Source organism: Mustela erminea, chromosome 5 (assembly GCF_009829155.1).
Source record: "Mustela erminea isolate mMusErm1 chromosome 5, mMusErm1.Pri, whole genome shotgun sequence".
Classification (NCBI taxonomy): domain Eukaryota; kingdom Metazoa; phylum Chordata; class Mammalia; order Carnivora; family Mustelidae; genus Mustela; species Mustela erminea.
Window position 1 is genome coordinate 5,735,329 of NC_045618.1, and position 26,980 is coordinate 5,762,308.

The window sequence follows — 26,980 nt, forward strand, 5'->3', positions numbered from 1 at the left end:
GGTTGAGAAAGTTCCCCTCTGTTGCTAGCTGGCTGAGAATTTTTATCATGAAGGGGTATGGATTTTGTTAAATGCTTTTTCTTTGTTACATCCACTCACATTTCAGTGGCAAAGTCTTCTCTGCCTGCCCCAAAGTGGTGGAATACCAGCTAGAGGCCAGTGGCGGCAACTGGATTCCGCCAGGCTGAGGGTGTCCTGGAGGGCATCAGGCTTCCCCTCCTCCAGGTCCGACGGTCTGGCAACTTGACCAGATTTGGCTAGCTTGTTGGACTGGGTTGGAATAGTTTCCTCATATTGCCTCCTCGGTCCCACCACCACCACCACCACCACCACCGGGTAAGGCCATGTCCAGGAGCAGAAATGTGTTACTGTTCCTCTCACCTCTAGCAAGGATCAGGGCCCCATTCAGGGTTCCTATCCTACAGATGCTACAGATCTGGTTGCAGCATGCCCCAAGGCTCCCCATTGTACAAACTGGGAACAAATTTGCAAGAAAATGTTAAGAATCTGCACAAGGTCCCAACAGGTGAAGGCAGCCCAGATCTAGGTCCTATACGTCCAGTTCCCTGACTGCGCTTCCATTAACCTCCTGAGCTGGCCCAACACGCCAGGCAGCTCGGACCACTAGGTGCAGGCAAGAGCCCGAGCGGCTGGGCCAGGTGCCCAGTCGAGGACCCAGGTGAGGCCAACCTGGGGCAGCCCTCGGCCCGCACCTTCTGCACCCCCGTTTGTTCAAAGGGTCAGGCCCCGCCCCCTCCAGGCCCCGAGCCCGCTTTGAAGTGCTGATGCGGCCTGGAAGGGGCCACTTCACACCTCGGGCTCGGGATAAAGAGGTCGCCGGCCGCCGGCCCCGCAGACGCGCCACCGCCGCCATGGCCCAGTCCCTGTGCCCGCCGCTCTCCGAGTCCTGGCTCCTCTCCCCGGGATGGGGCCCCGCTCGGCCTCCGCCGCCCTCCGACAGGGACTGCGGGTGCTCCCCGGCCTCGTCCCCGGACTCCTGGGGCAGCGTCCCGGCCGGCAGCCCGGAGCCGAGCCCCGGGCGGCCCGGCACCCACGCGGCCCCCAGAGCCCGGAGCGCGGGGAGGCGAGGCGCCCGGGGCAGCCGCCTGGGCTCGGGGCAGCGGCAGAGCGCCAGCGAGCGCGAGAAGCTGCGCATGCGCACCCTCGCCCGCGCCCTGCACGAGCTGCGCCGCTTCCTGCCGCCGTCCGTGGCGCCCGCCGGCCAGAGCCTCACCAAGATCGAGACGCTGCGCCTGGCCATCCGCTACATCGGCCACCTGTCGGCCGTGCTGGGCCTCAGCGAGGAGAGCCTGCAGCAGCAGCGGCGGCGGCGGCGGCGCAGCGACGCGGCGACCCCTCGGGGCTGCCCGCTCTGCCCCGACGGCGGCCCCGCGCAGGCGCAGACGCAGGTGCAGGCGCAGGTGGCGGCGCGCGCCCCGGTCCTGGGCTCCGCTGCGACGTGGGGGTCCTCGCCCGCCTGTCCCGTAGCACTGGGGGCGCCCGAGCCTCGAGACCCGCCGGTGCTCTACGACAAGGCGGCGTGTCCGGAATCGCAGACAATGGAGCTGGACCCCTCGTCTCCGGTGAGTACCTCTTTCCCGCGCGGGACTCCCTCCCGGCGCCGTCGTGGGCGGCGCTACCTGCTATCCGCGTGCCAGGTGCGCAGCTCCCCCTGCGGGGCCACTCACTCCGCGGCACCCCCACCGGCAGCCTGCCTGGTCTGCATGCTGTCCCGAGTAGTGTAACTGGTGTGTCCCCCAGCGCTCAAGCGGGGACGGGAGGGAGAGGACACGCCGGGAACAGGGGCCTGTTCCCCGCCAAAGGTCCCCTGAGAGGGGAGCCCCTGGGCGCGGACACCCACACTGGGCAGCCAGCGCGGATGGTAACTGTTTCCTCCCCGCAGCTCTTTCCTGGCGACGTGCTGGCCCTGCTGGAGACCTGGATGCCCCTTTCGCCGCTGGAGTGGCCGCCCGCCTGAATCGTTGAAGTGACTCCCTGTAACTGACACCCTGTCTGTGAGCATCGAGGCCTTCTCGGCCTCGGCACCTTCAAAACGGCCGCTCTCCAGACTCCCTTTCCTGGAAGGGGGCCCTTGTGATACTGGCATACGCGTTCCTGAGAGGGGGAGCCTGTCCCCACCCAGGACGGTCCTCCCCAGCCCTTCCCTCAATGGAAGGACCCGTAGATAGACCCTGGGAGGCCGGCAGGGGGTGCCTGCCTAGTATGTATTTATTTATTTGTGAATAAACGTGCTGGTGTCCATTGACTGGTTCTTCTTTCTCTACACGGGCACAAAGCTCCCACCCCCTCTCCAAAGAAGAACCTGGAAGAATCAAGAGGGTCCCTTGCCGACTTCAGCCCTCAGAACACACAGGCTCAGGCCCTTTCCTCCTTGCCCCCACCCCTGGCTTAGCATCTCCCATTCCCCAAGTTCAGCCTGGAAGGGGGAGTTGCTGCATATGAGGGTCTGTCCATCTTTTCTTTGAACCTGGTGGGAGTTGGGTAAAACCCAAGGATCTCTGCAGAAAATACGTTGCCATTAGTACTTTCTGTGTATTGGGTCCTTTACACAATTTATACCCAAATCACCATCTTATAGAAGAATAAACCAAGGATGGACACTCGAGTCCTGATATGAATTCAGAATCTGAGTTCTAATCCCCAGTAGGATTTTACCAGCTCTGCAGTCTGAGGGGACACCAGCTACCAAGGGTTCACGTCAGGCGTCCCAATCCCTTTCTCCCCCTGTGCTATAGCGTCATGGCCTAGACCTTGGGGTTTTTCTCATCTCCTTCACTTCTCTCCCTGGTGGTTTAGGGACATAAACTAACATCAGTGAGTCAGTCCCGGGTTCGTGTAAGTGTGACCTCCCGGTGGCCTAGCTAGGATGGAAAGACTCATGGGGGTTGCCTCTGGAGTCACAGCTGACCTGGAACCATACTCCTGACTACACTGCTGGATTCTGATCAGGGATGTGCTGCATGGGGAAGAGGAAAGCCTTGACCCTGGCCTTGCTCAAGGGGTATAGGAAGCAGTCAGAGGTCGCGGGTGGGGGGGTGGGCAGGGGAAGTAGCCGAGGCCCAAAGGCCCTCTGTGGATGGGTACTGAGTTCTCCCCTCTCCCTCAAGCATCTTTGAAATACAGGCCTTCATGATTTATTGAGATAGTTTATGTACCATCAAATTCAACTTTATAATTCAGTGGTTTTAGTGTATTCATAGAGTTATGCACCCATCACCACTGTTTGAATTGAGAACTTTTTTTTTTTTTTTAAGATTTTATTTGAAGAGACAGAAAGAGCACAAACCAGGGGAGCGGCAGAGAGAGAGAGGAAGAAGCAGGCTCCCCACTGAGCAGGGAGCCCAGATGCGGGGCTCGATGCCCAGGACCCAAAGGCAGACGCTTAACTGACTAAGCCGCCCAGGCACCCCTAGACTGAGAACATTTGCACCACCCCCCAAAGAAACTCTGTGCCCATTAGCAGCCCCCCCCCCATTACGCCATCCCCCCTCCCCAGCACACTCCTCTCCTTCCCGCCTCCCTCGATCTGCCTGTTCCGGACATTTTGCATGAGCGGAACCACACAACATGAAGCCCCTGGTGTCCGGCTTCTTTCCCCGGTCAGAGCATTTTCAGGGTTTAGCCACGTGGTTTCGGGCATCCCTGCTTCTTACCGTCCAGGGATAGTCCCCTGCATGGACACACCCGGGTCTGTTTAGCCGTGGATACTGATAGGTTTGTTTTGAAACCATCTCAGAGATCCTTTCCAGCGCTCGGCTGGGCCGGGAAGGTGGGGGGTACTCAGACCCGGCGGGCGGCAGGGCCGTGTCGTTCAGGCGGCGGAGCGCACCCTGGCCGGCATTTGGCCGCAGAGAGTGGGATCCGAACGCAGAGGCCCTGCAGGGGGCAAACCTCACACCTCCGCTCACCACCCCCTTTCCCACACCTCCCCTCCCAGGACCCTAACCGGAGCCGAGTGGGAAGGCTTTCCAGGAGCCTGGCCAATTTAGAAAATGTGTTTGCATGGCAAAGGTCCTGCGGTTTAGGATGGGGAATTAAAGTTATTAGCAAGTCTTTTCACAGGTAAGTGGAGCTCATTGGCCAGCGCCCTCCCCTGGGGAGAGCCTCGCCTCCTTCTCGGAGCCAGCGGTGGCCGGGTGTTTGTTAGCACCCGGGTGTGAATTTTCATTAGCGCGTCTCTGCTAATAAGGCAGAGGGCTGGGGCTGGGAAGGGCGCTCCTCGCACCGCTCCTGCGCCTGCGCCCCCCGCGCCCGGAGGCGAGCCTGCGTCCCCGTTGCGAGGCTCCAGGACGGCCAGCAGCGTCCAGGTAGGCGACTCTCAGTTCTCAGCCAACCGACCTGTGAAAGTGGCAGCTGCTGGGGCCAGGGTGAGGTTGGGAAAGTGGAGGAAGGAGAGGCTAAGAACACGCCCCAGCAGATGGCCAGTGGCAGCGTCGGACTGGGCCCCCATGGGAGGGCAGCCTCCCCGGGCGCGCACACAGGTGAGCACCAGTCTGTCCCAAGGACGGGGACCCAGGGTACTGGGTAGCGCCCTCTCCATCACCTGAGGCCTTGGCTGGGTGGGGAAGGCGCAGGCCCGGAGCCAGAGGCCGGCTGAGCCCGGAGCCCCACCGGGCCGCTGGCAGGTGCTGCCTCCTTCCTGAGGAGCTGCGTTCTCAGCTGGCCGGGTCAGAACCCACGGGGCACGGGCCCACGGAGCTGTTCCCGTCAGCCAGGCTCCGTGGCGAGGGCTGCAAATTCAACAACTGACCTCACGTGGTTTGAGCATGGGAGCCGCAGGTGAGGGGCAGGTGTGTGGAGTCAGACCTGTTTTCCAGAGTGGGACACAGCAGCACAGAGAACAGGGAGTTGTTCACAGAGCTGGTACCCGGCTGGTGAGGCGCGGACACCCGTGGCTGGTGGTTGATCGATCAGGTCTCCGGGATCAACCTGGCTGTCACGTGTGTGCGCAAGTGTGTGTGTGTGTGTGTGTGTGTGTGCGCGCGCGAGCCCGCTGGGAGGACAGAACCAGGCCCCTCATGCAGAGGAAGCTGCCTCTGCTTGCTGAGCGGAGATGTTGTTCTCACTGAGAAGGCCACACTGTGTGGGCGCTCATGCTGACGGGCTGCGTCCTAAGGAGGGACAGCTGATGGTTTCATATTTAAGCCATTTATTCAGGGGCAGGCTCCATGGGTCACTGTAGGAACCCGGGGGAAGACAGGGGGTGGTGGTCATGGGCTGTCTATCGGCGGGTCGGAGGTGATAGGACTGAGGCCGGGCCAGGCCTTGTGCGTCTGCGTGGTGCACCTGGAGGAGGCCGAGCCCACACGTCCCTCTGGCCACGTGTTGCTCAGTCAACAGGGCCATCTGAGGGGCACGCGGATGCGCTAGGATTCTGGAACCGCCAGTATCTGGAGAAGGAGGGTAGCCCAGGGCTGGGAAGGGAAGCTGGGCCTAACTGCAAAGCCCTGCTTGTCCTGGCTGAGGCCAGGAGCCATTCTGCCCAGCCCGCTCACCAGAGGTCATCCCTGCGTTTGCACAACCTGAGTGTGATGTGTCCTAACTATGACACCTGGGGCGCTCCTTTAACTGATACTAGTTCTAACATTCCCCTGAGAAATCCCGAGGTTCTTGGTGCTTCTGAGGGGTTCTGTCACCCAGTGGGCAAGGACCTCTTTTGGGGACCACTGGCACCGCCCACTCAGCCCTAGTGGTGCATCAGCCCTGGGTGGGGGGCGGGGGGGCTAGGGCCATGGGTCCCCAGCTCAGCGCTGCTCAGGCCTCATCTGCCCATTTTCCCAGCACTTTGCTGGGCCTGGGGTCCTCTGCCCTCCCCCCTCCCCCCTCCCATGTACCTGCCCTAGGAGGCTCCCTGTGACTGTCCCAGCTCCCCTCACCCCTCCCTGCTCTCCCTACACACACTGGGCAACTGAGGAGGTGGCCTGGTTTGGGTGGCACGTGACTTTGGAGGAGGAGGACAGGGCCAGCCCAGCACCCCTCCTGCCTTCTTCCCTTGTGACCTGGCATTTTCCTGTCTTCAGACAGCTCTGCCCTCCTTAGTTTGGGTGGGCGTGACCTCCATGTCCCTCCAGGGATGGGCCTGTGCCACAGGCCTGCACAGTCAGCCCCTGAGTGGTTCCAGAATGTGACCACATTCAGACCAGTGAGAAGCAGGCTTCGGACTTTGCTGGAACTGTTGAGAAAGGGCCACTCGCTGTGGGTGGTGGTGGCGGTCACGTTGCCAGCCGAGCAGAGGGCCTCCCAGAAAGGGGAATCAAAACAGAGTTGGAAAGAGAGTCCTGATTTCTCCAACACCTGGACCCAGCCGCGGGGGAAAGCATCACACCTGGATTTTTAACATTACATGAGCCAACCTGAAAGTTCATTTGAGTCTCTGACACTTGCTGATGAACAAGTCTTTTAGGACTTGATCCAGGCTGTTCCAGGCCGTGTAACCCGAGTCTCAACTTCCCTTCTGGGAAACGTGGATAATGACAATATCTCCATCTCACAAGGTCACTTGAGGCACACAGGTTGAGCCCACAATCACGAGCCCACAATTACGGTGTCCCGTAAACCTTCGTTCCCTGCCCCATTCAGTGTATGTAAGGTCATGGCCACCATCCTAAGTTTTCCTCCCTCACCTCAAAAGAGAGTGGCCACAGTGCCTGGTGGGGGGAGGAAGAGGGTTGTTGTGAAAGTTGCCGCTGCTGCGGTCTTTGCTCCCGCCGTTGGAGGGCGGGGGACAGAGTGCCTGGGTGGGGGGACCTCTTCGTCTGGGGACATTCTGCGATCAATACCAGTGCTGTGAAGGATGTGTCGTGGCGATGAGGAGTGTGTGTGATCCAAGGGAGGAGAGGGATGGGGACACAAAGGGAGCTGCTTGTCAGAGACCCTGCCTGCCGCAATCACGGGCAGGCTGGGACGTGTCAGCCACCTGCAGTTCTCAGAGGGGCCACACGGTGTCCTCAGAGAGCAGGTGGAGGTCCTGAGCCAGGGCAACCCTCTGGCCTGTTTGCCTGGGAGGGAAGTTTCCAGAGAAGACAAAGGCACCTCTCTGCCCACCCCTCCTGTCCTCCGGTCCCCCAGCCTCCTCTAGGGTTCCAAGCCAGCAGCCAGCGGCAGGAGTGGCACCGTCCCTGCCTCCGAAGTGCCCTCTCAGGTCCCTGTGACCTCAGGCAGTGCCCAGCCACTCTTGAGTGAGCCTTGGCCTCTCCAAAGTGGCTCCAGTTGCAAAGAGGGAAAGAAGCCGGTGGGGAGAAAGCGGGCCCACAGTCGCTGGGGGAGCCTGGGGTCTTGCTCATGGGAGCAAAAGGACTCTCCGGGGCCCAGAAGGCGAGTGGTCCTTACAAGGCCCAGGAAACCCTTGCCTGGGCCCTGCTAGGGTCTGGACTGGGTGGGAAGGAAGAGTCACACACCACAGCAGCTCTGGGGGCTGGAAACAGTATTGCTGTTTATTGGGGTGACACATCGTCCGCCTGAGGGCTCTCACAAGCGGCTTAAGGTTGAAGCCCCCCCAGAGCATGGCTCTCCCTTGCTAACGTCCCGGACTGCCAGTCCGGGTCCCTGGGCCTACTGAGCTGCAGCCCTGTCCCCGCATCGTCGCCTGGCCTCAGGGCACCCTGGGGGGAAGCCTGCTTGTGGCCAACCTTCTCAGAGAGCCCAGAGCAGCAGCCCGGTCACTTCCTGAAGTTCTCTCTTTGGAGAAGCAAGGAATACCTGCGAATCCGCGCGCAGTGCTCCTGCTCCTTTGCCGCCTTCTCCAGCTTCTGGAACCTGTGGGCCACAGGGGTGGGAATGAGAGGAAATTGTGTTGCGCCCTGTGCTCCCCACACCTCCAGCTCCTCAGTCCCAGGACAGCCCCTGACCACCCTGTGCTAAACTAACAAACTCGCCAAGTGACACATGTGCTGCCTGTCGGTGTCCTCGGGACTCAGCCTGGGGCACAGCCTGCCCTCAGAACCTTTACTGCCTGACTACAGGGCCGGCCACCTCAGCCAGGAGCCGAGCCCGCTAGAAGGCACAGTGCGCTGGGGGACTCATGGTCCATGTGCATGGACCACCGTCAGCCACATCGGAATGCCAGCACGTCCAGTGGTTAAATACTCCTCAAGCGTCTACTAGTGTCTTCAGCTGGACCCCAAGACCTAGCCTTGACCGCCCCCCTGTTTGTGCCCACCAACCTTTGTGGGTACATTTTTTCTTAAGTTCTTCTTCTTCTTTTTAAAGATTTTATTTACTTATTTGACAGAGGATCACTACTGGGCAGAGAGAGAGGGGGAAGCAGGCTCCCCACTGAGCAGAGAGCCTGATGTGGGGCTCAAGGACCCTGAGATCATGACCTGAGCTGAAGGCAGAGGCTTAACTCACTGAGCCACCCAGATGCCCCTCCTTAAGTTCTTCTTTCCAGCGTATCTCTTAATTTAGGCAAACGACCCGAGGGCCACAGCAATCGTGACTAAACCTGAAACTACCCCTCAAGCAGCAGCAACAGCCCAGACAAAGCCTTCTGGAGGCCCAGACCACCCCGACAGGTTTGTGCTTAACCCCCAACCCACGCCTGCGCATGTGGACCATGGAGTGACCCACGGAGGGACAGACCGTTGTATCTACCTCCTTGTAATACTAAAATCTCCACCCGAGGAAGAGCACAAGCCTCATTTATGCAACATACAATGTACACACGGGCGAGTTTCCTAAAGGCGCATGCGTGACCCTAGGCCGGCCTCTATGTACAATGATGGGGCTTCCCTAGCTAAGTACTCAGCCTAACCCTCACTAAACGAACCCAGTCCCCATTGCTCAGGGAGTCACGGCTTTGCAAGTCACTAACTTTGTAAGTTAGCCCGTGATCACCTCATTGGCGGCAAATCAAGCTCCCTTCGTGCAACAGCTTGCCCGGTGTAGCTTCCTAGGAGGGTTTGGTTACGCTAGTGACAGGCACGGGTGCAAGTGCAGGGAAGACCAGAGTGTACAGAAAATCCCCGGTTCCCCCCGGTTTCCTCTGGGTGACAGGAGTGAAGGACATTTATAATCCGAGGCATTTCAGCGGCCGTCAAGGTCAAATGCAGGGAGAACCTGGGAGGGGTCGACCCTGCCCCGGTAGTGCTCCTAGAAGATCAGGTGTCTGAGTTGGGTCTCTTACAAAGTAAGAGGTTAATTTAAAAACAACAAAAAAACAAGCAGATGCACGTTCAGTACAGGAGAGTCGGAGAAGCCCAGGATCCACCCCTCATTCTGCACGCAGACCTGGCCGCTGGGAGCGCGCGGAGGACGCCTTCCTTCTGGGGAAAGGGGTGCGGGCTGCTGGCCAGGTTCCTGCTGCAGCCTGCGTGCACCGAGGGTGTCAAAACAGTCCCGGCAAGCAGGAGGAGGGCTCCTTTTGGGGAGAAAGGCAGTGATTGCAGCTCTGGATTTGTTTCAAGGCTCTGTCTGCCAAAGCGCATCCACGTGGAGACGTATCTGGTCCTCAATACACTAAAACATTTTTTAACTTGAAAAAGTAGCCTATACATTGCTTTTAAAGAAATCAGAAAATCCAGGTGGGTATACAATTACAAGCAATCTCCCTCTCACCTCAGATCCTGGCTTTCCCTTCCCAAAGCAACTGTAATTAACAGCTCCCTGTAGGTCCTTGGAAATTGCTTTCACACGTACAAGCATAGACGTGCATAAAATCTTGATTTTTTTTTTTTTCTTTGTGGCCACACACTATTGTGCACCCCCCGGTTTGCACTGGAAATGTATCCTAGAAACAGCTTCTAGTGGCCACTCACAGATCTGCCACCTTCTCTCTCCCTAACAAGCACACCCCGGGGCTGAAAATCCTTTGTTAAGGCCTTCCAGGCTGCGTGAACCGTCGGTGCCTGCGGAGGGAGCGCGGGGAGGAGGCTGAGTGTGTGCGGGGTACACACTCGGACTTTGAACCCACACTGCTTGTACCTCACTTACAAGCCGTTGACCCTGGACAGGCAAGAGTAACAACAGTAAAAAATAAGATTATGCCCGCAAAACACTTAGCATAGTACCAGACCCCGGGTAGGTGCTCAGTGCACGTTAATGATCATAATACTTCTTGGGGTGCCTGGGTGGCTCAGTGGGTTAAGCCTCTGCCTTTGGCTCAGGTCATGATCTCAGGGTCCTGGGATCAAGCCCCACATCGGGCTCTCTGCTTAGGGAGCCTGCTTCCTCCTCTCTCTCTGCCTGCCTCTCTGCCTACTTGTGATTTCTGCTTGTCAAATAAATAAATAAAATCTTAAAAAAAAAAATACTTCCACTGCTGATGAATTAGTGGGAGTGAAATTTCTGGCTCAGGAGGTCAAAACAACATGACTTCCATAGACGACCCTCCAGGAGTGCCTGTTGGCTCAGTTGGTGGAGCCATGGCTCTTGATCTTGGGGTTGTAAGTTCGAACCCCTTGTTGGGTTTAGAGATTACTTAAAAATAAAATCAGAGAAGAAAAGAAAAGAAAAAGTGACTGTCCAAGTGGCTGCTGAATAGATCGGACGAGGACAAGTCTGAAAAGGAAGCCTGAGAATAAAGCCGTTTGTGTGTTAAGACAACGTGGGTGATTTGCAACATACACTGTGGCACGGAGGCCTTTCTCTGTGGTCTCATGATAAGTAATGCTGGCCCTTACTGCGCATGCCATCGTGTCCCATGCTGAGATGTGGCCGTCACTCATTTCATACATGAAGACCTGAGGCCTGTCCCGTCCCACAGCTAGAGGCCCCCGGTCTGCGCTCCAGGCCTACTGCACAGCTTGTGCCCTGAATTTGAGGCTCTTTACACCTGCCCTTCAACAACATCTAAGGGAGAAGATGGAAAACTCCAGCGACCTGAGCCTCGAAACTTCTGTCTGGCTGCATGAGCAGCCGCATTTGCAGACAAACCAGGAAAAAAACTGTTCGTAACACACTGACACAGGACTTTTAAAATCAAAAGAGAATGAACTCATGCTTGGGAAAAAGATCCAAGCCAAGTCACTGAAAGAGAGAGAGACATGTACAATGTATGTAACAAAAGCTGCAAAGTGTCCTTCACTTCCGGATGAAAATAGTGATGGGCTATCGCTTCTGGCCTGCCCCACCCCTGGTTCCCTTGGCCGTGGACCTGGACTGTTGGGTCACCCCCGAAGCCCACCTTCTGGCAGAAAGCCAGCTATGGAGAACCCTGCATCTTTCTGGGCTTTGTATTCACAGAGAATGAAAGGAGAGAGAGCCAGAGACACAGAGAGGAAGGGGCACTCTGTTTCTGTCTGCTTCCTGGTGTCCAGAAATTGCTGTCTTGTGATCAAGTTTGAGCCAGCCAGAGAGGGCAGACTCTAAAGCAGGGCAAGGAGCCAGGAAATGGTGCCTAGAGACCCGGGCTGGAGGAGAGCAGAGGCCAGGCCTCGGGGAGGGGGGTGGCGGAGTGGGGGGTAGGGACACGTATCTGGAGCTAACTGGCCTCCTTTTAAAGCCCCGAAGGCAGGCTCCCTTTCACATAGGCTGTTTATAAAAGTCCCAAGGGTAGGTTTTGTGAAAGCAATTTGGACAGAGTATTGCAAGTCTGAAACTTTGACTCAATTGCCACATCAACCCATTGCCTTGAAATTTCACTTATTTTTAGCATCAGTGAAGCTGTTTCAGACACGAGGAATGAAAGGGGGGGGAAGAGGTGAGATTAAAATTGGGGGGACACATAGGGTCCTATGCGAGAAACAGCAGAAGTATGTTAAAGTCTACGTTGTGGGCATGTGGCTGTTCAGTGACTTTTTTCTCCTCAAACCTCTATGTTTGAAATTTTTCAAAGTAAGGGGCACCTGGGTGGCTCAGACCGTTGAGTCCAGCTCTTGATTTTGGCTCAGGTCATGATCTCAGGGTCATGAGATCAAGCAGCGAGAAGCCTGCTAAAATTCTCTCTCCTTTTCCCTCCGTCTCCCCCTGCCCACCCCCACCCCATGTGCACTTTCTCTTGGGAGGAAGGAAGGAAGGATGGACAATTTCAAACTAAAATGCTGGGGCAGGGACTACTCTTTGGGAAAACCCCAGGTATCAGACCTCAGAACAGGAGAAGAGAAAAAAGCCTTCTTTTAATCAATGTTTCCCAAATTCTTGCTGGGACCCAGTTTGGAAAATGGGATGCCATAAGGGATATAATTCGAACACTGTGATCAGGCCCAAGTGAATGTTCCTTCAATCTGGGCTGGCCACCACCACACAGTGTGACCCCTCCTAGCTCCTGCTGGGTTCCAGGACCCAGTGAACACTTCCCTGAGCTTTTCTATTCCCAAGCTCCCAAGCCCTGGCCCCTGGCTCCTGAGGTCCCACGTGGTCAGCCCCTCCAACCTTCTCCCCTGCAGAAGGTTCCCCAGGAGGCAGTCCTCTTCACCCCTCTCAGCGGCTGTGGGGCCTTCCCAGGGAGAGGTTGGGGTGTGGGTCCTAAGAGCTAAGCTGTGTTGATAAGGAGGAAAGACATTAGGAAAAAAGCACCTTAAAAAAGTCCATTCCCACAGGAACTGGAGGAGGTCAGGGTAAATGGACCCTGTCCTTACGAGAGCAGACCCAGCCACAGGGGAGTGGGGAACTATATTGTAGACACAGCCTTTCCATGGAAATTCATAGGCATTAAAAGCCGTATTTATAAGGAAGTTTTTCTTAAAAAATAATGAACTTCTATTCTGGAGCGACACAAAGCCAGACTTAAAAATTGATCATGAAACAGGATCTCAACTTAGTGAAAACACCAAAGGGAAAACCTGAACCTAAATTAACAAATTAACAGCCCTGCTAGGGTTTTTGTGATGGATTCTGAGTTATTTTAAAAGAATTTTTGCATTGTCCTATTTTCCAAATTTCTACAAGTGCATTGATAATAACTTCTATCAGAAATAGTGAATAATTTTTTTTTTTTTTACAATGGAGAAGTACTTAGTAGTAGCTCTGCTTGAAGCAAATTTCCTTCCTTCCGCGGGTTCCTTCCATGGGTGTCCTGAGGTCTAATCTCCACTTATACCTTGGCCAAGGGTGGGACTTGTCCATCAGGGACTGTGGCAGCCTGAATTGGCCGGGCCCTCCGCTGCCAGGAGGGAGGTGAGCCTCCCAGTGCTGGAAATGTGGGGCCGGGGGCCATTCCCCCAGGTGGGGCAGCCGGCTGGCTTCCAGCTCAAGTGGGAAGGCTCACCCTTTCCAGGCCAGTGAAAGAGAGGGGTCAGACTGAAAGGCAGAAATGGAAGCAAGCTCCTTAAACAAGGGGCTCTCTGGGTCTCATCAAGAAAGAGCTGCAGATACTATGCCGCCATCAAAAAGAATAAAATCTCGCCATTTGCAGCGATGTGGATGGGAGTAGAGGCTGTTATGCTAAGCGAAATAAGTCAGAGAAAGACAAATACCGTATGATTGCACTCATGGGGGACTGAAGAAACGAGACTGATGGCTATAGGGGAAGGGAAAGAAAAATAAAACAAGATGAAAATCGAGAGGGAGGCAAACCATAAGAGACAAACTCTAGGAAACAAACTGAGGGTGGCTGGAGGGGAGGTGCGGGGGGGGGGGGGGAGGGGTGATTGGGGGATGGGCATTAAGGAGGGCCCTTCCTCTAATGATCACTGAGTAGTACACGCCGCTGGCGAGTCACTAATTTCTACCTATGAGACTAATTAAAAAATTTAAAAAGGAAAAATCTCCAGAAATCTCCATGCCAGGACCTCCCCTGAGAACAGTCTCACTACAGCCATGGCCTAAACTCATACTCTTCACTTCTTTTTTCACTGATATTTAAAATTTTCCAAAATAACTTTTTTGTTTCATTTTGTTTTCATTTTTAGAAAAGCTACAAATAGGGAAAGTACAAAGAAAGAAAATCACACATACGTGATCACCCAGATATAACTACCGTTACTATGGGTATACACACTTCTAGTCTTTTACTCAAAATCAGGATTATACTGTAAGTAATAATTTATAACCTCTCCTTATCTTTTACTTAGAAAAATTTCAAACCTACAGAAAAGTTGCAAGTAGTACAACACACCTGTATTCACCACCTATGAACATTTTATCTGTCTGTCTCTCTCTATGAATATTGTCCTGGGTTTCACAGATTGTTCACATTTTCTCTTCTCTCTCTAAATGTTTTCCTGGTCTGCTTGAAAATAAACTAGACTTCACGATGGTTCACCCTTAAATTATTCAGTTGCATGTCCTCAGAACAAGTCAAGCCATCAAGGGTTAAAAGAAGAAGCCTCCATGGGAGGAACAGGGGCACTCTTAGTAAATCTTGGTAATCCTTTCATCAGGGGAAATGTCTACTGACCCCTTCTTTGCTGTCCTCCCCCAAGACCCACAGAGCATCCCCGCCTCCGACAAGGATGGCCCTGCTTCCCTCCCAGGGATGCTGAAAGCCCTAAGACCAGCCCACCACGCCCAGGAAGGAACCCAGTGCAGCCGGTAAAAGCCGTCCTGGGGGCCGAGGCGCCACCTGGCGGTGGTGTCTACAGTTTCCTGGGCACGAACTGAGACTAACCCAGCATCACTCTTGGACCTACCATTGAGTGAGGACCCTATGCCCAGCCCTTGACATGTATTAGCTCTCGAATACCTACACCACCTGCGGGCCAGGCATCGTGGAAGAGCCCACAGCACAGTCTGCTGCACCATGGGCGTACCACACATTTTTTTTGAATTAACGAGGAAACTGAGGCTCTTGGATGTTAAGGGACTCGACAAGGTCTCCCGGCCAGTGAGCGGCGGAGGCAGCAGATTTCAGAGCTGAGTACCCTCCTGTTGCTTCATTCCTCTGGAGGCAAGCGTGAGGAGATCATACTGGAGAGATCACAGAGTCCCAGAGCGGACGCCACAGAAGGCCCAGGAAGGAAAGGGACCACTCGATTCCCTCCCCACCCCGTCTGTTGTGGAGGGCTCCACTAGTGACCCTGTCCCACTTAAAGTGCACGGTCCAAATCACGACACAAATCAACAAGAATTTGCAAGCCGCCAGAAATTTGTAGTGAATGGGAGAGAAGAGAGACCTGCTTCTCCAGAGCGGACAGAGCACAGTTCACGATGCTTCTACAGTGGAAAGGGCTGTGGACAGAGTCCTGGTGGCACCACGACAGTGGAAAGGGGAGAGACGCAGGACCTCACCATTTGTCCAGATGATGGATAAAGCAGAGGGGAGCTTGGACCAGGGGCTGGAAAACCGTTTCTACAAAGGCGTGACAGATCCTATGGTGTCTGTTGGCAGTGTCAGCTCTGCCGTTGTGACACATGAGCAGCCACTGGTAAGACCTAACAAACAGGCCTGTTCCAGCAACACTTTATTCATGGAAACGGGCCACAGCCCCTGTCTTAGATGATTACGTCTGATAATCCAAACATGATTTGTAAAACCAAAGACTCGAGAAAGCAGAAAGCAAAGACAGTCTTGACACAGAGAAAACAGCAACTGGCAGCCCTTCCTTTCCAGCCTGAATCCGCTGCTCCTTTTCTACCAAGCTGAACGGGAACGGAGGCGCGGCTCCAGGGTCAGGAGAGGGTGGGGTTCCCCGCTGGCGGGGGCTCTAAATGCTGGACGGACCTTACCATCAAACGAACGCCACTAGTCCTCCATCCAGACACCCCCAGGGGCAGGGATGGGAGGCGGACCCAGCACTCTACCTCTTCTGGAGGAAACGCTCGCATCTTTTCTCCAAGGGCAGCACCTGGGCAAAGGCCGCGTTCTCGGTCATGTCTGCTTCCGGAATGGTGTGATTTTTGGACAGGTTTTCCAGGAGTGGGTAGGCCTCGAGGTTGAAATAGAAAACAGAACTCTGGATGTCCTTGGTGTTGCTGGATTCAGTTTCGTCGGGATGGTCTCCTGAGATCAAACGACAGGACCAGCGCTGTGGAGGGATGACCTTCTCTGTGGGCTGGGCGGGCACAGGGGGGCTGCTCTCTCTTGGTAAGGCTGGCTCATTGGGACTGAGCTGTGAGGGGCTCACTGGATCTAGAATAGCAAGATTCCAGAGAAAAGACCTTGCCTTGTGTTTTAGCTAAGCACCTAGGGAGGGCTGAACAGCCGCATCGTTCTGGCATGTGGTGTGGGGTGTGAGAGTGGGGGAAGAGATCGGGCAGTGTCACCCCATCTAGTTCTGGGAGGGGATGGAGTGTGTCAGGAAAAGAGCCAGCAGGCCACAGGGTCCCCCTCCGGTACCTCGGAGCAGGAAACACGGGTGTTGAACAGACACGACAAACAAGGGCTTCCAGGGGACCACCAGATGGTAGGTTCTGGGTAGAGCAAAGGCACAGATGATCTGAGGCTTGGCCACATCCATGAGCTGTAGAGAGCCGTTCCCATAGAAGACCAGCAACTGGGAAGCACACAGATGGTGATGGGGACTTCTCTGTCCCCTCCATTCGGAGTCAGAGAAGCAGCTGGACATTTCAACAGGCCACAGAGAGAACTGATTTGCTTTCAGGCACCCAGTGCGGCTCAGGGAGCAGAGAAGTGTGTGTGTTTCTTCTCTGGCGGTCCCCCCAGCAATAAGCCCTCCTCCAGGCGCTGGATCTGATTCTGGAGGCGCTTCCCCCTTCTGCCCTGGCTTCTAGTCCGCCAGTATCTCACCCCGCCCTGCTGAGGTGCTGGCCCTCCACATGACTTTAGTGCTGCCTCTGTGTACAAACCCTTTCCTTCCATCCTCAGGGACCCCATTCACTCCAATGGCCCCTCCTGGCCTGAGATCTGAGCCAGAACTCCCTCCTTCCCGGGCTCCTTCCTCCCTGTAGATGGGACATACCCCGATGTCATCCTCTTCCAGCTGCCACACTGTTTCCTCTCCCCCAGACTCACAAGTCCAGCGTCTGTCCTTGTCTTCTCCACCCCCTCTTGTCACTGCCTCCTGAAAGCAGCTGCTTTCAGCTGTGCACCCCAGCAGGGCAATGACTTATTCCTTCATCCCCAGGTAGCCCAGAGCTAGTCCAGGGTCTAGCACTTGACCTGCCTTTGACATGTAGTGTTTGAAGGACAAATGACCACGTTTACTGAAGAGGAGTGAGGGGCACAAGGAACCTACCATGCCAGGTAAGGCTTGGACCGGGGCCACTGCACAGATGGCTTCATCCAGGTGCTTTATAGGCCTGCAGGAAACAAGACACATGGCCAGTCGTACTGAGTCGGCCAGAGTTCAAGCTGCACTGTCCTCTCCTGGGCATACACCCCAGACACACTCTTGTGTATACAAGCATCAGGAGATATGTTGGACTTTTCGGAGTAGCAAACACTGGGGACAATCTGATTGTTCCCTGGGAGAAGCATGCCTCGTTGCACTCTGTTATATGATGGGCTGCAGTGCAGGTGGGAAAATAACCAGGCCGCGTTCCCCAACATGTGCGACTCCCATGAACAAGGTCGCAAGGCAAGTGATAGAAGAAACGGCACTGAGAAACAAGCTGGGGAGTGTACAGGATAGGATTCCATTTACAATTGCCCCAAGTAATGTGCAGCTAAGTGGTCGGTTACTTGGAGATACAGGTGGTTAATTCTTACAGGAGAGCCAAGGAATAATGAATTTTGGAAAACCATATTATAGATGGACAAAGAAACTGGCCGTAATATTTTGCAGCAACTCCCATCAAAAGGTGGAGTCAAGGGGCGCTTGGGTGGCTCAGTCTGTTGAGCGTCTGACTCTTGGTTTTGGCTCTGGTCATGGACTCATGGGTTGTGGGATTGAACCACCCTGCTTCCGGCTTCTTGCTCAGCTGGGAGTCTGCTTAAAAGAATCCCTCTGCCCTGCCCCGCCCCCTGCTTGTGCATGCACACTTGCTCTCTCCATATAGATAAATCTTCAAAAAAAAAAAAAAAAGTCTTTAAAAAAAGGAAAAAGATAGAAGTGCCTGGGTGGCTCAGTGGGTTAAAGCCTCTGCCTTCGGCTCAGGTCATGATCCTGGGATCGAGCCCCGCATCGCATCAGGCTCTCTGCTCAGCAGGGAGCCTGCTTCCTCCTCTCTCTCTGCCTGCCTCTCTGCCTCCTTGTGATCTGTCAAGTAAATATATAAAATCTTTTAAAAAAAAAAAAGGAAAAAGATGGAGTCGATTTTCCCACTGCTTGATCGTGGATATGGCCATGTGATGTGCTCTTTCCTGTGTGGCATGAACAGAGGCCTGGAAAGTGTTTGTGCACTGTGGTGGCCACAAGGAGGAGAAACAAGCATCCTGGCCAATGGCCATGTGAGTGAGGCCACGTGAGTGAGGCCACTGAGAACTGCCCAGACCCTGGCTGAGCTGTCAATGGCCTGGGACACACATGAGAGCCTGAACCAGACCAGTGAAGGAGCTGCCCAGCTGAGCCTCACCCAAACAGCCGACCTACAGGATCGGGGGTCCGGGGCTAAATAATGAGTGTTTCCTTTAGCCTTTAAGTTGTGGGGTGGTTTGTTACATACAGCAATAGATAACTACCTTTGGGGAGGAGAGAGGAGCGTGACCGGGGACAAGCACACAGAGAGCCTTAACTGAATTGGAGATGATCTTTTCTTAAATATTTTATTTATTTCTTTGAGAGAGAGAGACAGCGAAAGAGAGGACAAGCAGAGGGGAGAGGGAGAAACAGACTCCCTACTGAGCGGGGAGCCCAATGCAGGGCTCGATTCCAGGACCCCAGGATCATGAAGTGAGCCAAAGGCAGACGCTTAACCGACTGAGCCACTCAAGCACCTGGGAGATGATCTAGTTCTTAAGCTTGATGATGGGTGCAGGGGAGTTTCTCTCTGCCTCTAGATATACACACACGTGGACACACACACTAAATATAGTGTGTATATGTATATATATATGCATACATATAGGGTGTGCATATAGAAATAGCCGAAATCCACACACATATTCTGTTGATCATTTGCAAGCTTAAAGTATTTCACAATTTAGAAAAGAAAGAGACCCTTGAGGAAACGGATAAAAGGCTCTTTTGGCAGAAATGATGCTCTTCTTGGTCATGTGGGACACAAGAGGTGTCCCTTGTGCCATCATACAATTTTTGCAAGACGAGTTTTACATATTTACCCATATATAAAAGACAGTGGGGACCTTGGGATGCTCACGGGTAGGGGGTGGCGGCTACAGAGCAGTGGACTCCCACTGGGGAGGTGGTCAGTGTCTTATCAGTGAGAGGTGCCATCTGGCTGGCAGCTCATTCACCCCGTCCTGTGCTCGAGCCACCCACCTCTCAGCGAGCACACTGATGCTGGGTCCTTGGGTCCCTCTGGCTGTCACCAGGTAGAGAGAAGAGTCTGTGCACAGCACCACACACTTCATTTGGGATTTCAAGGGATTCTCAGGATACATGTTCTTTCCTTTGTGGACTAAGAAGTACTTCAGGAAGTGAATGCTCTGGCAGGAACAACCCTTGGGAAGCGCGATGACCCCAAGAGGGAAACCTGGAGAAATAATTGCACCAGCAGATCAGAAAAGTGGCCAGATGACGATGCAGCCATGGGCTCGGGGTCCGTGACCAGCAGGTGTGTGAGTGATGTGAAGGCAAGATCCAGCCAGGAGAGCCCTTTGAGAGTGAAACCAGAAACCCCAAAGCCCAGTGGGAGAGAAGAGCCCCCGCTTCTGAGTATGGAGAGGCGTGGGGGACAGGGAGGACCAGCCCCGTGGAGGGGGGCTGAGTCAGCACTGGGACGGAAGGAAGGAAGCTACACCCAGCCTGGTCCTGAACCACAGCTGACCAGGGCAGGTCGAGGTACAACAGAGGGGGCAAGGGCCAGGGTGGTCTCGGAGAAGGAGAGGGACGTGTGTGTGTCACCAAGCAATATCCAGAATGTATCAACATCCAGAAAAATGAAAGCAAGCTATTGGGCAAGTGAATGTGCCATTAGTATCATCCTTCTGCCTTTGACGTATCTTTTTTTTTTTTAATCTTATTTATTTATTTGACAGAGAGAGAGAGATCACAAGTAGACAGAGAGGCAGAAAGAGAAGGGAGGGGAAGCAGGCTCCTTGCTGAGCAGAGAGCCCGATGCGTGGCTCAATTCCAGGACCCTGAGATCATGACCTGAGCCAAAGGCAGATGCCTTAACCCACTGAGCCACCCAGGCACCCCTGACTTGGACACATCTTTAGCCATTGTAAGAACACTGTGGGTGCAGTAACTCAAGTTCAAGAGGGCCTGGAGCCCTGTTTATCTTCCCGCCATGTGGGCAGAGTACGCACTATTGGAAACAACTATGGCATTCTTCAGACAAATATGCCAAGTGAGGAAGGCACTCCACTGGCTTGACAGAGGCCTCCCTGAGATGGTCACGAGCCAGGCACCACCCCGAGCTCTCACCGACGTGTTGGCTCGGAGCGCTGCCGGGGATGATGGTGTACCTCTACTCCCAAATGAAACACCTATCCAATTACAAAAGGGCAAACCAGTGATTCAGTCATCCCATCTAAGAAAGTCCGGTAAGAGGGAGACACTCCCGGGGCTCCTGGGTGGCTCAGTCGGTTAAGCGTCCAACTCTCGGTTTCGGCTCCGGTCATGATCTCATGGGTGGGATGGAGCCCCAAGTTGGACTCTGTGCTCGGTGGGGAGTCTGAGGTTCTCTCTCTCCATCTCCCTCTGCCCCTCCTCCCCACTCTCTCTTTAATTAGTTAATTAATTAAAGGGAGACACTTCCTTACATCTTGATCAACTTAGGGCAAGTAGATACCGCTGATTTTCTGCACCTGCAAAGCTAGACCCAGGACCCAGGACTCTAGCAACTTACCGCCCACCCAGAATAGTTGCTGGTCTTGCCCTGGCCCCCTTTGAGGTCTCTTAGTTTCCATACCAGTGAGGTTCCTGCTGACCAGGGAGGGGGTAGAATAGCAGGAAGCAGGACTTGTTTATTTTGAGAGCTTGGTGGAGATGGGGAGAGGGTCGAGACTGCCATGGTGCCACACCTGGGGCTGGAAGACATTTCCTCCCCAGAGAGTGATGGTGAGGAAATGGACAGACTTCTAGGCCCTGGTCCGGTGCGGGGACGGAGCTGGCACACAGTAAATCCACAGGGAATGGGAACTGTCCGCACATAGTAAGTTCAATAAATGTCTGTTGAATGAGGGGAAGGCAGGACCGGCTCCTCAAGCTGACCTAAGAACACGGAGTAACTAACAGAAGGCTCCGAGCTTACAGGAATTCCAGCGTTCCCGGACTCTCGTTACCCGGAGACGCACCCAGGGGTTAGGCGGAGATGGGGGCTCACCTTCAGCCAGGTCCAACAGCGTGAGCACGCCATCCTCACAGGCCAGCGCTAGGTAGGTGCAGGTGCAGCTGAGCTGGGAGACAGTAATGGGCGCGGCGCAGGGCCACACGCTCTCCGGGTCTGCGGGGAGGACACGGCATGCAAGGCTGTCCCCCAGCCTCCGCCCCCACCCAGCACCTCCACCTGCACAGCCCGAGACCCAGATGAGTCTGCCTGTCTGGGATGTGGGCAGAAGCCGTGGTCTGGGCTCACCCTCTCACTCACCTCTCGGCAATGCTGTCTCCCTCCTAAAGATAAAAGAAGGGGTCACGCTACTGTCCCCTTGCAGCTAACAGTGAAGGCTTACGAGGTGCTGACCACTGTGGTAAGCCCTTTCCATGCCTTCTTTCAGTTAATTCTCACAAGGGTCCCATGAGGTGAGTCCTGTTAGCACCCCTATTTCACAGACGAGGAAACTGAGGCAGAGATGTAAGCGACCTGCCCCAGGTCCCAGCCAGTCGGTAAAGAGGTTGGTATTAGAAGCTGCGCTGCCTGGGAGAGGGCTGGAAGGAGAGAGATTCTTCCTTTGCCCATTTTCACATTTCACTATCCGTGTATAATTCTGAAATATAACCTAAGTGAACAGCTCAAGGAATCACCCCGAAGTGAACTTGCTCGACAACCATGAGTTTGTATAAACCAAACCACCACCATGTTTCCAAAGTGCTTGTCAGTTTCAAAGAGCTTTCACATCCGGAAACCCTCTGGATTTTGCTCTTCCCAGCAAGGGCGAGCAGGGGGCAGGGATGGCGTCGTGAATTAGCTCTGTGTTTCAGATGAGAAGAGGGGACTGGGGCTCACGGTGGCTGGCCTGACGGCACACAGTTTACAAACGCCTGGGCCGGGGCTGGATCTGGCCTCTGACGCCAGGCCTCTCTTTACCTGAGCTGCCAAAGGAGTCCTGGGGACTGGACTAGGTTTTGTCCCTGTTGACCTGTTCTCTTAAAGAAACGGGACCGCTCAGAGACAGAGCCTTGCGGTCACTCACACCCCAGCCACTGAGCCACCTGCTTCTGCCTGCACAGCTCTGGTCCCCTAAAGTGACACGTCAGTCACGTGCCCTCAACTAAGCTGGAGAAGGCCATGCTCCGAGAGCTCCGAGCTTAGGGAACCCCCATCTCAAAGTACCGACTTTATCCTTCAGGGTTCGGTGAAGTGAATAGAGGAAGAAGTTGTGATTTCCAGGCCAGTGTATGCCAAGGACACAGGCTACCCCTGGGAAAGAAGAGAGAGGGGGCATCATGTAAGGAATCTAGATACCCTCTGGTTTGTACAGAAGCTGTTTGCCCAAGAGGAAGTCAGTTTGCAATCAAAAGTGGTCTGTTCTAATGGGCAGCAGGCAACAGGAGGACGTGCCTCCTGGGGAGTGGGGGGGGGCACCCCTGGGAGGGCTGTACCTAAGGCCAAGTCACCTTCCTGGGTGGGGAGGATGGTCACACTGCCCCTGGGCTGCTTTCACATCTTCTAGATAATCCATGTCCTCTTGGCTGTCAGTGTTTTAAATAACCTTTTGTACAAAATGAATTCATGTCCACAAGCAGCCCGGCGGGCCATGGGCTCATGCCCTCCTCTGTGGCAGGTCCCTCCCTGAGATGATGCCAGTCTCTGTCATCAGGGAATGTGGGCACCATGCATCCAGCCAGAAACCATTAAGCTCCAGCTGTGAAGCTAGTGACCTACTTCCGGCCTCCCTCCCTCCCACAGTGCAGGGTTTGCTGAGGCATTCCCTCCAGGGGCTCACTGCCAAGGATAACCCCCTGCTTCGTGTTCATTTACCTGAGGGGCTCTTGACTTCTGCTGGCATTGCAATCATGCTGCTGGGAAGGAGGAAATGGAACGTGGCCATGCTGGGGAGAAAAAGAGACCAGTCAGAGCCCCAGCAGACTCCTTGGCCAGGAGAGATGCTGGCAGTCTTGGTGCTAAAACCAGACGTGGGTGGTTAGGATGGACCTTCCACGCTCTCTGTGCTGGTCCTGGTGGCTGCAGACCTTGGAAGTTGGTGAGGGCGGGGCGGACTGAGCTGTGGGAGTCACTCGCAGGTTGGGAACAGTGCCCAGCACCTAGCAGAACTTTCTCTGTCCTAGAGGAAGATCCCTTAGTGATCAGTCTCGGCTCCCTCATGCTGGGGGGTAATCCAACTAGGGGGGGTGCTGATAAATTTGCTCTTCTTAAAAAAGCCAATCAATTTCTTGATTTATAGAGTTTGCATTACAAGAGCTTCTTGTGGTATAAAGACTCCCACTACAGACTGTGCGAATAGTTTAACAACTAGCCTGCAACACTCCTAACTACCCAGCTAGGCAGTGCACCCCTGAACTTCATGGGGGTCCCGCTTCAGGTCTCTGGTAACTGCTATGAGGGCACAACCCTAGGAGTCTGTGTCCCCAAGTGAGAAAATTCGAGATGCTCTTAACAGCAAGATGTGAGGCTTCCCGGGTAAAGCAAGAACATTCCGGAGGTTCAGCATAGCTGTGAGGAGAGCTAGCTCCTAAAACCAGCTCTACCAAGTTCAAAGACTTGGGCTCAGTTTTTACAATCACAGCAGGGCTCATGAGCCCTTCCTGCTGCCTGAGGTAACAGAGGAAGGTATTTAAGTAATTAGACATTAATATATGACATTAGAAAGACTGGATGGAAATTGAATAATAAGTCTCACTGAACAGTGAGACTTTTATGTCTGTCTGCAGGCTCTTCTGTGTTGTCAAGATAATCAGGAAAAAAATTTTTTAAGAGAAGATGTGCACAAAATTGTAAACTAAACTCCTCTTGCGCACACACGTCTATCCCCTCTTTGAAATTCACGTGATCAGCCTCTATTCTAACAGTATTTGAACAATCTCCACACACTTTTTCAAAACATCTGCTGAAATTTTTGGAAAAAAGTCCCCGAAACCAGGAGCTCTTAGACCTCAGATGAATTCACGGGCTTGGGCACATGTTCCTGCGAGTGCCCGCACGGCTCCGGGGAGCAGGGGGCTCCCGGGACCCCCGGCCCGCTCACCTGAGTGGCTCCTCCTCCCACTCCGTGTCCGGGTCCTTCCGGTATGAGGCGTGGAAGATGGCCGCCTGCTGCTCCCACTGACTGTCCTTGATGAAGTGGTTCTGCCCCGAGCCCAGGCCATAGTAGTCCTCTACCTTGGCAAAGATTTCCAGGGGGCTTTTGAACGTGGTACCTAGGATGAAAAGATTCCGGAATTGGTCAAACCCTGGGACTTCCGCCTTCCTGATTTTCCCTCCTTCCTCGGTGCTTCCCAGTTTCCTGTGGAATCCCCCATCCCCAGAAGTCCATGGGGGAGCCCAGGGTTCAGCCTTTGCCCTGCCTCTTTCCTGCCCCGGCTGCGCAGGGAGCACGGGCCAAGCGCAGCTCCCACAGCCCCATCCCACCGCCACTTCCTGTTTCCGGGTTACCGGATCCGCACCGGAGGCCTCAGACCACGGGTGCGGCGTCCCCAGGGCAGCAAGGCCCCAAACGGCCAGTTACGGTCACTACTGAGCTGCTGCTGAAGGCCCCCGTATTCAGACAGGCCCGCCCCGAGTTCACCTACCCCACCGCCTTCCTTCAAAATTCTCCTCTCTGCCAATCACTTTTCTTACCACTCGACTCCCCCTGAAACCCTTCATTTCCTTCTTTTTCAACTGTTCCTAAATCCTCAGTATGACTGGGTGATTGATTTTCTGGGCGCCCACCCCAGCTTTGAGAACTCTGCTCTCTTTGGAGCGGGCTGGAGGCCCCATAGTGCCCCAGGTCCCCTTCCCCTGAGACATCCACTGTCCCCGGTTTCTTGCATTGGTTGCTACAGGAGACCCCTTTTGTATAAACAAATAACAGCGAATGATGCACAAGCAGTTCCCTTAGTGGGGTCCCTGATCAGCAGGGATCGCGCAGGCTCAACAGAACTTGTTAGAAATGCAGATTCTCGGGCTCCACCCCAGGCGGAAGGGGAAACTGTGGGTGGAGCCCGGCCATCCGGGTTCTAACAAGTTCTCCAGGTGAGTCTGATGCAACTAACGTTTGAGAATTGTTCTTAGACACGAGCACCCTTGCGTTTTTCACTCACAGTGGCTTGGAGATCTCTTCCTATCATACTATAGACCTTCCTCATTGTTGCTTGTTTTCTTTTCTTCTTCTTCTTTTTTTTCCGTTTTTCCTTTTTTTTTTTTTTTTTTAAAGATTTTATTTATTTGACAGACGGAGATCACAAGTGGGCACAGAGGCAGGCAGAGAGAAAGAGGGGGAAGCAGGCTCCCTGCAGAGCAGAGAGCCCGATGTGAGACTAGATCCCAGGACCCAGAGATCATGACCTGAGCCAAAGGCAGCTGCTTGACTGACTGAGCCACCCGGGTGTTCCTGTTGCTTGTTTCCATTCTCTGAAAATTTTTCTTATGTGAAATATAATACATTCAGCAAAGAGCATAAAAATATATATCTTAATAAATTATTACAAGGCAAACATCTGTCTCTACTCAGGTCCAGAGATGGGACAATGTGTGCTCCCTAGAAATTCTGCAAAGGCCTGTCTCCAGTCACAGCCTCCGGGGAAGAGCGGCAGCCACTCTCCTGGCTTCTGTGTAAGCACCACGTTCTATTTATTTTACTTTCTCCCTCCCCCTCTTCCCCTTTCCCCTATTTGTGCTCCCTCTCTCTCTCAAATAAATAAAATCTTTAAAAAATATTTAAAAGCTCTATTGTTTTCTCTTTCTTATTTACTTCTGTGAGTCATCTGGAATTTATTTTTGTGTGTGGCATGAGGCAGGAGTCCTGTCTCACTTTTGTTTCCATATGGACAAGCAGCACCATTTACTGAAATGACCATCCTTTCTCTACAGCTCCAGAGTGCCACCCCTCAGATATCAAGTGGACACTAATGCCTGAGTCTGTCCTGGCCTCTATGATAGTTCTTTCATCTATTTTTTTTAATCTTGTCTTAATCACTGTAGCTTTATGATAAATCTTGATGGAGCAAATCGTATCATCATGTTCTTTTATGAGAGTGAACTAGATATTCTTGGCTTTTTAAATTTCCTTCTTTGTTTTTAATGGTTGCAAAGTATTCCTTTGGATGCGTGTGACCAGATTTTATTTAATTAGTCTTTTGCATCTATAAATACTGCTACAGTGAATATTCTTATATCTTTTATGTCATGTGCACGTATTGAAAGGATATACTCTATCCTCTGCCTATAATGGACTTCTCCTCTGCACCTCATGACCTACTCCTACTTATCCTTCAAAACCTTTCCAAATGCCTCATCCTTTGATAAAGGCTTTGCCTGCTCTGTGGCAGAGTTAGTCACTCTTTTCTCTATATTCTCGTGGTCCTAGATGTTCCCCATCATTGCACTTATCATAACGTTCAATGTTGGTTTCCTCTTACTCCTCTTTAGTAGCACTGCAGCTTTTAGAGCACAGGAAGGTGTGTCTTCCTCATCTGTGTGCTTGGTGTGTTACTGGCACTCAGCAAATACTGATCAATGAACGAACACAGAAATATAGAAATGAATAAACTCCAGCTAGAGGACTGTCTTTCCAGATTTCCCAATTCTGTTAGTTAGCTGTATCCTTGTAACTTCTATATTTTTTGTCTTCAGATCCCAGAGCTTATGACTTAAAAATTTTTTTCCTTTCAGAAGTATACTTGTAATTTAGATATTGCTGCTAATAAGTAGAAAAGATGGGAAATGTAGAGAAAGGCAAAAAAAAGGAAAAAAGAGAAAAGAAAACCAAATTCATGGCAGAAGGAAAGAGAGCAGT

At 53.6% G+C, this 26,980-nt stretch overlaps 2 protein-coding genes across 6 annotated transcripts in view; one reads left to right on the plus strand and one right to left on the minus strand.

Annotated features, from left to right (window-relative positions):
• The first annotated feature begins 791 nt into the window (after window positions 1–791).
• On the plus strand, window positions 792–2,283 carry MESP1 (mesoderm posterior bHLH transcription factor 1). Its single transcript, XM_032345558.1, has 2 exons — window positions 792–1,583; window positions 1,904–2,283. Exons 1-2 carry the CDS (start codon window positions 873–875, stop codon window positions 1,976–1,978), a joined length of 786 nt encoding a protein of 261 aa, XP_032201449.1. The 5' UTR covers window positions 792–872; the 3' UTR covers window positions 1,979–2,283.
• A 5,137-nt stretch (window positions 2,284–7,420) lies between these two features.
• WDR93 (WD repeat domain 93) overlaps window positions 7,421–26,980 on the minus strand; it is a 43,465-nt gene continuing 23,905 nt past the window's right edge. For 4 of the 5 annotated variants that reach the window (XM_032345526.1, XM_032345528.1, XM_032345529.1 and 1 more), the window contains 9 exons: window positions 24,230–24,401; window positions 23,005–23,075; window positions 22,357–22,443; window positions 21,190–21,309; window positions 19,179–19,392; window positions 17,034–17,097; window positions 16,175–16,331; window positions 15,640–15,838; window positions 7,421–7,776 (listed from right to left, as the gene is read on the minus strand). In XM_032345526.1, coding sequence (XP_032201417.1) covers window positions 7,680–7,776; window positions 15,640–15,838; window positions 16,175–16,331; window positions 17,034–17,097; window positions 19,179–19,392; window positions 21,190–21,309; window positions 22,357–22,443; window positions 23,005–23,075; window positions 24,230–24,401 — 1,181 coding nt within the window. In that variant the 3' untranslated portion in view covers window positions 7,421–7,679. Of the gene's footprint in view, window positions 7,777–15,639; window positions 15,839–16,174; window positions 16,332–16,370; window positions 16,741–17,033; window positions 17,098–19,178; window positions 19,393–21,189; window positions 21,310–22,356; window positions 22,444–23,004; window positions 23,076–24,229; window positions 24,402–26,980 lie in introns of those variants that run through there. The other variant, XM_032345530.1, reaches the window with a different exon arrangement.

Excerpts from the sequence above, each read along its gene's own strand:
- MESP1 (XM_032345558.1), top strand. The coding sequence starts at position 873 with ATGGCCCAGTCCCTGTGCCCGCCGCTCTCCGAGTCCTGGCTCCTCTCC. Across the intron at positions 1,584-1,903 it reads AGCTGGACCCCTCGTCTCCG|CTCTTTCCTGGCGACGTGCT; the intron begins GTGAGTACCTCT and ends TCCTCCCCGCAG.